The 13,036-nt window shown below is 46.8% G+C and overlaps 1 protein-coding gene across 7 annotated transcripts in view; it reads left to right on the top strand.

The window, feature by feature from the left end:
* The window catches only part of ARMC9 (armadillo repeat containing 9), a 146,921-nt gene that overhangs the window by 49,597 nt on the left and 84,288 nt on the right, over positions 1-13,036 (top strand). For 6 of the 7 annotated variants that reach the window (XM_077758062.1, XM_077758054.1, XM_077758040.1 and 3 more), the window contains 5 exons: positions 1,981-2,095; positions 4,741-4,833; positions 8,800-8,890; positions 10,137-10,260; positions 12,884-13,023. In XM_077758062.1, coding sequence (XP_077614188.1) covers positions 1,981-2,095; positions 4,741-4,833; positions 8,800-8,890; positions 10,137-10,260; positions 12,884-13,023 — 563 coding nt within the window. The remainder of the gene's footprint in view (positions 1-1,980; positions 2,096-4,740; positions 4,834-8,799; positions 8,891-10,136; positions 10,261-12,883; positions 13,024-13,036) is intronic. The other variant, XM_077758033.1, reaches the window with a different exon arrangement.

Here is a 13,036-nt window from a genome sequence, read left to right as displayed (position 1 = left end):
CTAGAACAAATCTTTGTTTAAATTTTAAATTAAAAAATCTTTTTTTTTTCATTTTGAAATAATTTCAGAGCTACAAATATTGTACAAAGAATTGTCCTATACCCTTCACCCAGATTCCCCATGTTCGTGTTTGATGCAAGCCCAGGACAGTTATTGAAATCAGAAAATTAATGCTGGTACCAAACCATGTAATCTACAGGCTTCACTCACGTTTTACCAGTTGTTCTGTTATGTCCTTTGTCTGGTCCACAGTCAGCCCAGGATCATACATTGATGTGGTTGTCATGTCTTTGATTCCTTTCACTGGAAATCCTTCCTTAGTCTCTTTTGTGGCCTTGACACTTTTGAAGAATACTGGCCACTTATTTGTCATTGGAATTTTTAAAGTAGTCTGTGTTCATTTTTGAACACAGTAGTATCTGCCTCAGGAAGCTAAGTGTCAGAATAATCAGTGTGCACGTGTGCGTGGCTTGGCTGTTTGATGTACAGAATAGGACAGGCTCCTCCCAGGAGTGTTTACTGAGATCTCATTCATTGTCCTGTGTTCTGGCCTTTTTCCCTGGGCCCTTGAAGAGGATTCATTTTGTCTTGTAAAAACTTACATTTAAAAACACTAGCGTGTAGGGGCGCCCAGCTGGCTCGGTCAGTAGAGCATGAAGAAAACTGAGAGGATCCTAAACGCTGCCGCCTGGAGGTGTTCCCTCAGGTTCCATCCCAGCCTTCCAAACTAAGGAAACAAGTGAAATGGGTGAAGGAGACCGAGGTACAAACTTCCACTTGTAAAATAAAGTCCTGGGATGTAATGGACAGCACAGGAATGATGGTCAGTACTATTGTATTTGCCAGTTGACAAATCACCAAGAAAGTAAATCTTCAAAGTTCTCAACACAAGAAAAAACATGGGAACTCTATAGTGTCAGAGGGTAAAGAGACTCAGCACGGTGACCATTTCGCACTGTGCACGAGTCAACATGCTGTACGCCTGCAACGAATGTAACATGCCCCAGTTACCCTTCGGTGAAAAGCAAGAGAGCCCTTCACCTTGCGTCTTTTCACCCAAGTGCTCCTGAGCCCCCTTAAGTGCTGTGCGGGGAGTGTTGACACTAATATTAACGTTCCCTGCACAGGATCGGGAGAACCATATTTTTGTTTTGCTTTTGGTTTTTACTTGTTTTATGTTGAAATGATTATGAATCCCCAGATCCCCAGTGGTGACCTCTGTGATGGGTGTGACATCAAAACGAGGAAGTTAGTGCCGTCCGGTGCTGTAAACCGGACCACAGGCCCCGCTCCCTTCTCACTGGTGCTTCCTCCTAGCCGGTCCCCTCCTGTTCAGGCAAACAAACTGAAGACCCTGGGAAACCGGGCTTCCCCCCAGGTGTGACCCGAGTCCTCTCAGACAGGTTTGCCAGCTGTCCTGGCCACTGTCTATCTCACAAGCACACCCCACCTCCTGCCACACCCCGCACCTGCTCCGGGGGCCGACCGTGCCCCGACTCTTCACAGGCGTTTCCGAGCCCGGGTCTGTCCTTCGCGTCCCCACAGTTTGGTTCCTTGCGCTCGAGAGGCACAGTGACGCTTGGCCCTGCCGACACTAACAGTCTTTGGGCTGTGCTCCAGGCTCTAAAGAGGACTTGGAGCGGTGCCACTGCCTCCGAGGAGGTTTCATCCCCGTCGGATGCAGCCCGGGCCTAACGGGAACCCTGTGGTTTCTAAACCTGGTTAGGCAGGGACTCCCTGTTTTAGGAAAGATGTGAAACAAGACCCCAGTATGCACACAGGGAAGACGGTGCTGGGCTTGCTGACGCTGGGGGTGGGGAGCCTGGAACCGGCCCTCTGGGGGGCATGGACCTAGTGCAGAGAGCGCAGAAAGCAGCTGGGCCTACCGAGCCTGTGCAGCTGGGGATGGGCGTCCAAGACTCAGGAGTAGTGAACATGCCCTTTTGCCCTTTTCTTTCTCTTTGAACTTGTATTGCTCAGCAGGAAGCTGAAGGACGTCCCATTACTGCCCTCCTTGGATTATGAGAAACTGAAGAAGGATTTGATCTCGGGGAGTGACCGCTTGAAAGCCTTCTTGCTGCAGGCTCTGCGCTGGGTACGTACCTTCCCCTTGCGGTCAAGGGGGAAAGGCCGTGCGGGTTTTCCCGGCTGCCTAGCCCGCGTGGGTCCTGTAACCCAGCTACTAGAAGTCTCCCCTCACGCTGCACGCTGACACCGACAGCATCGCAGGGTCGCCTCAGCCCCTTTGTGAAAGCCCCTGTGTTGACATCAGAGCACCTGTGTGAGCGCCCAGTCATTGACACGTGACAGCTTCACCCAGACGTCTGCACCCGGGTGTTGCCGTGTGGCCGCTGGAGCAGACAGCAAGGGTGGACGCCGACGAATGAGTCTTTAGGGGAAGTAAAGCCCAGTCTTCATCCTGGTGCCACTTAAGCTGGTGGTTCTCAAGTTTTTTGGCCTCAGACCCCTTTACACTCTCAGAAATTATGGAGGACCTGGAGGGCTTTCATTTATGAGAACTTTACCTACAGATATTTATAATATTAGAAATGAAAACTGAGAAAATGTTAAATGTTAATTTATTTAAGATGAACAATGAACCCAGAACATCACATAAATGACGTATTTTTTTATAAAAAATAACTATTTTCCAAGCAAATAAGTAGTAAGATAAGCGGCATCCTTATACATTGTTGCAAATTTCTTTGATGTCTGGCCTGATGGAAAACAGCTGGGCTCTCATGTCTGCTTCCCATTCGATTTGTCACAGGGTCACACCTCATATAGCCTCTGAGAAGTTGACCGTGAAAAAGCTAAACCATGTCTTAAAATTATTATGAAAATAAGTATGACCTTGTAGACTCCCTGAAAGGGCTTTAAGGACCCCTAGGGTTCCCCAGACTACACTTTGAGAACTGCAGGTCTAGGCCACCACTGGTTGGCTCTAGCTGAATGATCCATTCTAACTTACATAGGGTAGATCGTGTCCGACCCCTCCTAGATCCCTGAACTTCAGGTTGTGCTGGCATCAGAATGCCTTTGCGCAGTCTCCCCATCTCTGGGGAGGAAAAGGTCTCCTCACTCATGTTGGTCGTGCTTCCTGGAATATGGTCCTGAGGAGTGCTCCGAGGACGCCTCTAGCATCAGCAGGGAGGGTCCTGTGGTCAGTTGGTGATGCCTGCCTCAGTTGACGAGGGTGGGTGGGCAGCTGGAGTAATCTCGGGGGGCCATCCCCGCCCCGGATGTCCCCTCTCTCTGCTCATGTCAGCAGACCCTTTCCCTGGCTCCTAGTTCGCCACCTGGCACTTCCTCTCGGTTCGTGCTGCTGAGACAGGGTAGTCCTTTGCTGAGTGAATGACGTTGTCATAGAATAATCAGGAAAAGTAAACATGTGTCTTACGATTTTGTCTGCATCCCCCTCCCCTCTCACCTCTCCACTCCATCCCAGCAGCCCCCACGGTGACGCTCTTGGCACACCCTCCTTTAATAGAGTGCTCTCTCCCCTCAGGGCCTCCCTGCTTGGCCAGGGGGTGCCCGGTCTGCAGCGACATGCCCCTGGAGGCCTCCACCTTTCAGTGCGATGGGGCGGGGGGGCAGGGAACGGATGTTGGCTGCTCTTGTCTTCTCACCATGTTGTCCTTTACGTGCTAGCTCTATCTTGGCCAGAGCAGGGCCTGCGGTCTCAGGGATCATTAGTAGGATTTTCCTGGAAAAGCAAGGACATTTGCTCACTTTAGTTATGTGACAGTCTCATACTGTAATTCAGACCTGTACATACCCATTTGCGCCCTGCACACACAGACACACACACATACACGCTGCCCATACATTTTCTTTTCTTTTTTTTAATGTTTATTTTTGAGAGAGAGCGAGAGACAGAGTGCAAGTGGGGGAGGGGCAGAGAGAGAGGGAGACACAGAATCCGAAGCAGGCTCCAGGCTCTGAGCTGTCAGCACAGGGCCCGATGCGGGGCTTGAACTCGCAAACCACGGAATCATGACCTGAACCGAAGTCAAATGCTTAACCAACTGAGCCACCCACAGCCCCACAACATTTTGTTCCTAGCCCTATAGACATTAAATTCTTCCTTAACCCAAGAGATTTACGGTGCTCAAAATCTATCAAATTAGATAGATACACACACACACACACACACACACACACACACACACACACACACAGATATTGCTGCAGTGGTCTGTATAGTAGAAAGTCTAATTTGTTGGCAATATATTTGCCCCAAGCTCTCTTCCACCTGCCCTTTGTCTGTGCCCACCCCCCTTGAGCTCCACTCACCTGCACCCTGTAGTTTCACGTCTCCCTGACCTTTACCACACTTCCTCCCCCACCCCACCATGCTCACATTCCCAAGTACTGGCTAATGGTCTGTTCTCCTTCATGGGCCAGCTCTTGAGGCCCTTCCTGTAAAAAAAACTCTCTGGATATTGGTGAGCTCCCCCTTACCTATACTCTTTCAGTCCGGGCATTTCACCACTTCACTTCTCTGGAGATTTCATGTGTGCAGATTCACTCCTACATCACCCATTGGGAAACACGACATCGTAACTTCTTGTTCACTGACTGGTTGGCTGGATAACTACTGCTCCCCACCTGATAGTATTTACTCTGTTTGGTTAAATGTGTAGTTACTGGTACTGCCATTTAAAAGATACCCTCTTTATGAACATTTTTCTCCATATTAAGACTTAAATCTATTGCTTTTCTTTTTCTTTATTCTAGCGCTTGACCACATCCCATCCTGGGGAACAGAGGGAGACCGTTCTGGAAGCCTACATTGGCAACGACCTCCTGGACTGTCACAGCCACGGCCAGGTCCGCGAGAGGAGGGCCCGAGCCCTGCCAGGGTCTTCATTTCGAGGGGGTGATGTTAACAAAAGGAGGAGGCTTTACTTTATATGATATTTTTAGCCTAGTGACAGTTTGTCAGCCTTGAGCTCCTGTTAGCTGGTGAGATTGCAATTCACCCCAGACACCGGCCCACTTTTCACCTCTAGTCGAGTCCTAAACAGGTTGAACTNGAGAGAGAGAGAGAGACAGCATGAGCAGGGGAGGGTCAGAGAGAGAGGGAGATACAGAATCTGAAACAGGCTCCAGGCCCTGAGCCAGCTGTCAGCACAGAGCCCAACGTGGGGCTCGAACCCAAGAATCGTGAGATCATAACCTAAACCAAAGTTGGACGCTTAACCGACTGAGCCACCCGGGAGCTCCTCCTTTTTCCTTTTCCCAAAATCCCACCTCTTTCGCTGACCCTGCTGCTTAGCTGGGAGTCCTACAAGCTCAGCATGACTTCCGGCCCGCAAGGCAGATAAGCCAATGCAGTTGTTTCCCTCTGGGCCTGACTTGAAATGTGTTAACACTATGTTTGTAGATAGCTTTCGACCAGATAGGTCTGATGATTTAGTGGGAAAAGTATAGGATTCAGAATGAGATTAACTGGGTTCAAACTTCTGCCCTATGCCTCTAAGCCAGATTACCTGAAGCAAGTTACTCTTACTATCTCTGAGAAGGAGCCATCGCCTGCCTTGTGAGGATGTGCGGATGATTGTGTTTGGGCACATGTGGAAAGTACTTAGCCCAGTGCCCAGCACAGAGTAGCCACTATGTGGTGGTTCCCCTCCTCGCTCCTTTCCCCCTTACCTGTTGTCAGTACTGGGCTTCGCTGGAAGGAGGAGGAGTGAGATCTTGAACATGGCATATATAGAGACACTGCATTTCATTATCTCCGTTGAGTGTCTATCCAAAATGATGTAAATACTTTATCTCCCTGTTGTTGAGCTTTACAGTGTGTGCACTGAGTGGAAATACCCCTTAGGATCGCCAATGAAACAGCCCCCTGCAGAAACTAATCACATGGTAGTCTATTGTTCACACAGGCATAGCGTTTGAGAATTCTGAGTTGCCAGTTTTTTCTCTGAATGTAGTCTTACTGTTCCCATGAAAGAGTTATGTTCCGTTTAAAAATAGTCTCTCAAATTCTTATTTTGAATTATTTTCTTTTATTAAAAATTTTTTTTTTAATTTTGAGAGAGAGAGTGTGCCCGCATGCATGTGTCAGGGAGGGTGAGAGAGAGGGAGACACAGAATCAGAAGCAGGCTCCAGGCTCTGAGCTGTCAGTGCCCCAATGCAGGGCTCGAACTCACAAACCGTGAAATCATGACCTGTGCCGAAGTTGGACGCTTAACCGACTGAGCCACCCAGTTGCCCCTTTTTACTTCTGCTTATATTTGTAATCGCTTTGAAACCAACTTATCAGACATGAAGCAGCTGACAATATACTGTTGTGACTTTACAAACTCAAACTCAAAGGGTAAATTCAGTTGACTCTTTCTGAAACTTTCTTATTTCATTGCATCTGAGATGCATTTCCCCCCCATGTCAGCATCTAGAAATTGGGATGTATCTAATAGGCGATGGCCTGTTGTAGTTTAACTGGCTTCTTTTCTTTCTTGGCTGTACATATAAAAAAATAATGTGTCCTCTAATGAAAGACGTCTTAGGTTTTGTGATATGTTGTTCCAATGCTGTGATCTCTATAGCCATTGAAGGCATCTCATTTCTTCCCCCAAGTCATTATTTTTAATTGCCATGGTTTATTTTATAGTAAGGAATGAGCTGGAACAGTCTCAGGAGGTCAGAGAGTCTGCAGAGCAGGAAACTGCTTGTGCAACATGGATGCCGTGTCACCATGACACCAAGGTAAATGGGCCTTTTCAGCCAGGAAATTGGCCCGGTTGGTCAGTGAGTTCTAGCTCGGCAGTTCTCAGAGCGTATGGTGTGCAGTCCTTTCACCGGGGAAGCTCGTTAAAACACACATTCCTGGGCCCCTGCAGTTTCCACGTAGTAAGTCTGGAAAGGGGCCTGAGAATTTGCATTTTCAACAAGTTGTCAGGGGATGCTGCTACCGCTGGTCCAGGGCCACACTTTTGAGACTGTTCTTTCTTATTCCCTTGGCTGGCGGAGCACGTCCCTTAGTTAATAGCTTCTAGAGTAAGGATGGGTGGGAAGTAGATTGTTCGAGATGATGTATGTCTGAAAATATCTTTATTCTTCGTACAGAATTCTGGGCTGTAAATAATTTTGAAGATCTTGCTCCCTTGTCTTTTAGGTGTCAGAGTTGCTCTTGGGAAGTCCAGAGGCATTCTAATTCCTGATCCTTTTTGTGTGTGGCTTGTTCATTTCTCCTTAGAAGCCTGTCGAGTCTTCTCTTTGTCTTTATTTAGTTTTGACAAATGTCCCGCTGATGTCTTCCGTTAGGCGTCTTTTGATTCATTGTTTTGAGTGTTTTGTGAGCCCTTTCAATCTGACAGTTGTAGTTCTGGGAACTTTTCTTGAGTTGTTTTGTGGATGATTTCCTCTGTTTTCTCTGTCCTTTTTCTGAGTATGGGGCCTCTTGAACTGCTTCTCTAATTTTATCTTGTCTCTCATAGGTTCCATATTTTTCTTTTTGGTTTAGTCTTCGGTAGATCTCCTCCTCTTTATTTTCCAACCCTTCGGTTGAGGTTTTCATGCCCCGTTTTTATGGCATTCTGTTTTTTCATGGATACAATACAGCTTCTTGTATCCCTGAGGGTATTAGTGACACATTTGTGCTTATTTCTCGTTTTCTTCTCCCTACACAGTCTCGTTGCCTTCGGGTCTCTCCCTCCATTGGCTTTGACCCTGTCTGTTGCCCATATTGGAAACTTACCTTGGGTTTCTGGCAGACCTTGCTTATCTCAAACTGTTCTGAGTGGGGGGAGTGAAAGCCGATTGAAGTTGTGACTGTGAGGGCAGGGCAGGCGCAGAGGTCCATTGAGGGTCAGCCAGGGGCGCTCTCTATTAGGAACCTTTGATTTTAGGATCCCTGCTTCTTTCCTCCTGGCTGGTCATTTTCTTCTAGGAAGAGTCTTCTGTTCTCCTACGAGAGGCTGAGGGCCTGGAAGCAGTGTTCTGGGAACCACATAGGAGAAGAGGACAGGGTGCTCTCTGCCCAGCAGTCTTTCTGCGTTTAGGTGCTGTCCCTTCCCCCCTCCTGGTGTAGAAGCNAACAAGGGGGGGAAGCACGCAGGAGGAAGGGGCGCAGGAGCAACGGATCCTCCGGCTGCTGCTCTGACCGCTCGCATGCTTTCTTCTTTATTTTTTTCCCTTTTGAGGGTTAAGTGCTGTAAATTGGGTAACTCCTCATTGTCCGTGGCTGCCTTTGAGACTTGACATGCTTGGGTCGGCTAAGTCTGTGACCGCCTGCATTCCTGATTCCAAGNGGGCTCGAACCCACAAACTGTGAGATCATGACCTGAGCTGAAGTTGGACACTTAACTGATGGAGCCACCCAGGCACCCCTGTAATTCGTTCTTTTAATTTAGAAGTCTGAATAACTTACTTTTGTCAAATCTCATAAAAAATCAGTTGGAGGGGTGCCTGGGTGGCTCTGTCAGTTGAGTGTCCGACTTCGGCTCAGGCCATGATCTCGCAGTTTGTGGGTTCGAGCCCCATATCAGGCTCTGTGCTGACAGTTCAAAGCCTGGAGCCTGCTTCAGATTCTGTGTTTCCCTCTCTCTCTGCCCCTCCCCAGTTCGCATTCTGTCTCTCTCAAAAATAAATAAACATTAAAAAAAATTTTTTTTAAGTCGGTTGGAAATCAAGACTTCCAGATGAAACATTGGCTTTAGTGCCTTTATTTCACCTCTAATAAACTGACACAGAGGAAGAGAACAGCAGACCCAGAGAAGAGACGTGGGTTTACCTGTCACTTTTCCTTGACCTCATCATTCCCGTCTTTTCATGTGTTTCTCCCACAGAGGACTGTGCTTCAGCTGCTGCACTCCAAGAGCGAGGTGGTGCGGCAGTACATGGCCCGGCTCGTCAACGCCTTCGCGTCCCTGGCAGAAGGTAGAGCATCAGCTTTTCCTCCCAGAGAACAGCTAGGTCTTATTAATGCATTTCATTCATTTGAAAATGGATGTTCCTCTTCATGTTTCTTAAAGACGCTCTGTGTTCCCTCAATTTATTCCTGTCCAGTATATCTAAGGTGTTTTGTGCAAATTGCTAAGTTTATGTCCGAGCAAATTTTGATGGTTTTAGAGTTTACTTTATAAGCCTTCTGGTTTTATTTTTATAAGCTTTCTGGTTTTGTAGCCATAGTATTTCAGTTGCTTTCAAGTATATAACAGGTAATGCATCTTCTATAGTTTTCTGCAAAATAAGGTTGAGTGAAATAATCAAAGCTGATCCCAATAAGCACTGCATGATTTCCTTCAAAAGAGTGTAACCTCCAGGCACCAGGCCAGCTCAGTTGGTGGAGTGTGTAACTCTTGATCTTGGGGTTGTGAGTTTGAGCCCCGTGTTGGGTGGAGAGATGCTTAAAAATAAAATCTTTATTTAAAAAAAGCCTATAACCTCTTAAACCAAGAGGATTAGAAAATTCCAAAGATAATACACACCAAAGCTGAAGTCAAAATGATTTACAGGGTGCCATTATCTTCCATATGTTCTACTTTGTTTCAGCTTTTTAGACTGTGAATAAAGGGAGTTTTCAAATTATGAATAGATGATACTCCAAACATTTGTTCACTCATTCATTTGCTTGTTCTCCCATCTATTTAGCAGGCGTTTATCATAAGTGAGGGTATGAATTCATGTCATCTGTATCAAGACACAAGTCTGTAACAGGCTGGTGATAGCTCAGGGATTATTGTAGGATCCCAGGTACGGTTCCCAACTCCTTCTCCAGGCCACGGCTATGTCTAGAAGGAACAAGGAGTGTGCCAGAAATCATTACTGCTTGGTTGCCTCTATTATAAAGACTAAGGGGCTCATAACACACAGATTCCTTACCCTCTTTCTCCTTATAGATCTGACTTTGGGTTCAAGATTTCAGGTAAATAAAAGAGCTCCCCACAAAAACATAGCGATGATTTCTGTGTAGATTACAAAAGGAGTGGTTTTCTCTTCGTTAGACAGCTGGTTGGATCAAACCAACTTTGCAGAAAAAAATATGTTTTAAGTTTTTCAGAACCTAAAATTACCCAAACTCCACGTATGTCACGTGCAAAGTGTTCATCGAAAGTGGTTTTTGGAGCATGAACCTAACACAAGATAAATTCTTCCACTTTTGCGTCTCTGGCTGTATTATTAGGTCGTCTCTACCTGGCCCAGAATACAAAGGTGCTGCGGATGCTGGAGGAAAGGCTGAAGGAGGAAGACGAGGACGCCGTCACCCGGGAGAACGTTCTTGGGGCCTTGCAGAAGTTCAGCCTCAGGTGCGGACCGTGCAGTGGGTCATGGTGGCTCCCAACAGTTAGGCGTAGCCACGGTTTCGTCCCAAGAGCAGCCAGAGGGGCATATGACATTTTCAGTTAACATTGAGGAGAGGATGGGCGACTTTCCAAGAGAGAGCTGGAAAGCCTGTCTCCTGTCGAATCCATCCTGCTCAGGAAGCGCCGTCATGGCCTCCTCACAAATGTTAGCTGGGCGGCCGGGGCCGGACTGTGTCCCAGGCCATGTGCCGGGGGCAGAGATGCACACTCAGAGCTCAGCTCACAGTGGCTCGCAGCCCCGCTGTGCGCGTGAGCGAGTGGCACGGTGGCTGTGGCGGCTATTTCCATGGAAGGTGGGCGGAGCCCCCGCTCCCTGGTCCCTCCCTCCTGGCGGCCCATCCGGAGCCTCCGTCTGGACCCTGTTATGACTAGGAGCTTGTAGCTACCTGGAGCTTTTTTTTTCCCCCATTAACAGCCTTACTAAGGCCTACTTGCAGAGCACAGAATTCACCCCTTTGAAATGCACCATTCAGTTATATTTTTAGTGTATTTATGGAGTTGTGCAGCCATCACCACAAGCTAACTTTAGAACACTTCCATCACTGCAACGAAACCTCCTATCCACTTCCAGTCCTCATTCCCACCCTCAGCCCCAGGTAACCACTGATTTGCTTTTTGTAGAGTTACCTATACTGGACATTTTAGATGAATGGGATCCTATAACGTGTCTGTCGTGACTGGCTTCATTCACTCGGCATCAGGTTTTGAGGTTCACTCGTAGCTTCGCACGTATCAGGACTCGGTTCCTTCATACTGCTGAGTAACATGCCATTTTGTGGACAGAACACATTTTGCTTCTCTACTCATCAGATGACAGATATCTGGATCGTTTCTGCTATTTGTCCAACATGCATAATCCTCTTATGAACCTCCGCCTACAAGCCTTTCTGTGGACACATGTTTTCCTTCCTCCTGACGCGGTGTCTGGGGGTGGAATTGCTGAGTCATGTGGAATTCTTCCAGCATGTGGATCCCCTCGTGACCACCTCACTTTCTCTCGGGCTTAAGAAGAATTCTCAGCCCTTTCTGACCACCAGCCCTCTTCTGGACATACTTTCTTCCTGTCAAATGTGGTTAACATTTTTTTTTTATTAGAGAGAGTGAGGGAAGGAGAAGGGCAGAGGATGAGAGAGAGAAATGTGGTCAACATTTGATTGGCACTCACTAGTAGCCCAAGCCTGCGAAGTGACTTATTCTTTTTTTTCCCCCTAAAGTGACTTATTCTAAGTGTGTGTGGCTTGTGAGGGAAAGCGGTTGGTTGTTAGTTCCTACTATTTGCCAGGTCTCTGCCAATGGAAGTTTCTCATTCTAACTATGTGAATGGAGAAGATCTAGTAATATCCAGTTGCTATTTTCCTCAGATCATACGAACACTATGTTTCTCTTTGCTCATAAAGATAATTTAGCCTAGTGTTGACTGTATTTGGAAAATTTTTAGAAATTCAGTGACTAGAGTTAAGTAACAGAGATAAGATATAATGGAAAAATATGTCTTCCTGGTAATACAGTTTCTTATTGCCAGTTTTTTCTTGTCCTTCAAACAGTAATTTCAGCTTCTCTGTTCTGGAAAGATGCTTAACGTTCTTGCATTTGTCTGGGGTCTGTACAATGAATGTAGAGAGTTAGGATTACCAAGAGTGTGGCCTTCATTGTATTCTAGTAAATTTCACTGAGGTGGTGAGTGTGGTGTTTAAGAATAGCACAGATGGGCACCTGGCTGGCTCAGTCAGTAAAGTATGTGACTCTTGATCTTGAGGTTGTGAGTTTGAGCCCCACAATGGGTGTAGAGTTTACTTAAAAATAAAATCTTAAAAAAAAAAAAAAAAGAAGAGCACAAACAGATACTGTCCCAGGTAGGAGTTTTACCATAACCTGCTCACTAGGAGGTGTGCAGTGGTGGTTCCTTCATGGTGTTTTCATTTTCGAAGAATTTACATGACTTCCTGGAGATACCGTTATGCCTAATCCCCTCAGTTCTTCAGGCTGGCATGAAGACATTCACCATAACACACTTTGATGAGGTGTTGGATTTTGTAAGCTTTCATACCTGGACTTTGGGTGGAAAATCATTCTGTATAAATTACATTACCCACATCATTAAACTACCTGTGGTTTATAGAGCCCTGAATCAAAATGGGATTGAGCTGGTCATCTGCTTTTCTTGAATTTCACACAGCTCAACTGCCTCTCCGGACTAGGGTTTACTAAAAACCTATTTATTGATGATGCACTATTCCTATGGCCGTCTCCTGGGTCAAGTAGACCAAAAGCTATCAATACATATTTATGGAATATTGGAGGTAATATTCTGCTAATTTTAAATATTGAAAAAGAAACTTTCAAAGTAGGAGGCCTCCTGACTACCTTTTTCCTGTCTGAGCCCTGAGCAGTACCCTCGAAAGGGAAAGGAATTTGTTGTTTCAGCTGTGCAGGTCTAACAACAAAATACCCTTCAGAGTCTGTACCTTCTGCACAGTTGGTTCTGCTAGGCATGCACATCACCACGTACTCGTGCAGGGAACGTTTCTGGACAGCTTTAGTTGACCTGTAGGCTTTTGCATCCTAGGCGCCCACTGCAGACGGCAATGATTCGAGATGGCCTCGTCTTCTGGCTGATTGATATCCTGAAGGACCCCGACTGCCTGTCGGACTATACGCTGGAGTACTCGGTGGCTTTGCTCATGAACCTCTGCCTCCGGAGCACAGGTCTCGTAGCACC

The sequence above is a fragment of the Crocuta crocuta genome, unplaced genomic scaffold (assembly GCF_008692635.1).
Source record: "Crocuta crocuta isolate KB4526 unplaced genomic scaffold, BGI_CrCroc_1.0 scaffold290, whole genome shotgun sequence".
NCBI lineage: Eukaryota > Metazoa > Chordata > Mammalia > Carnivora > Hyaenidae > Crocuta > Crocuta crocuta.
The sequence above is the reverse complement of the archived record's forward strand: the minus strand, read 5'-3'. Positions and strand labels throughout refer to the sequence as shown.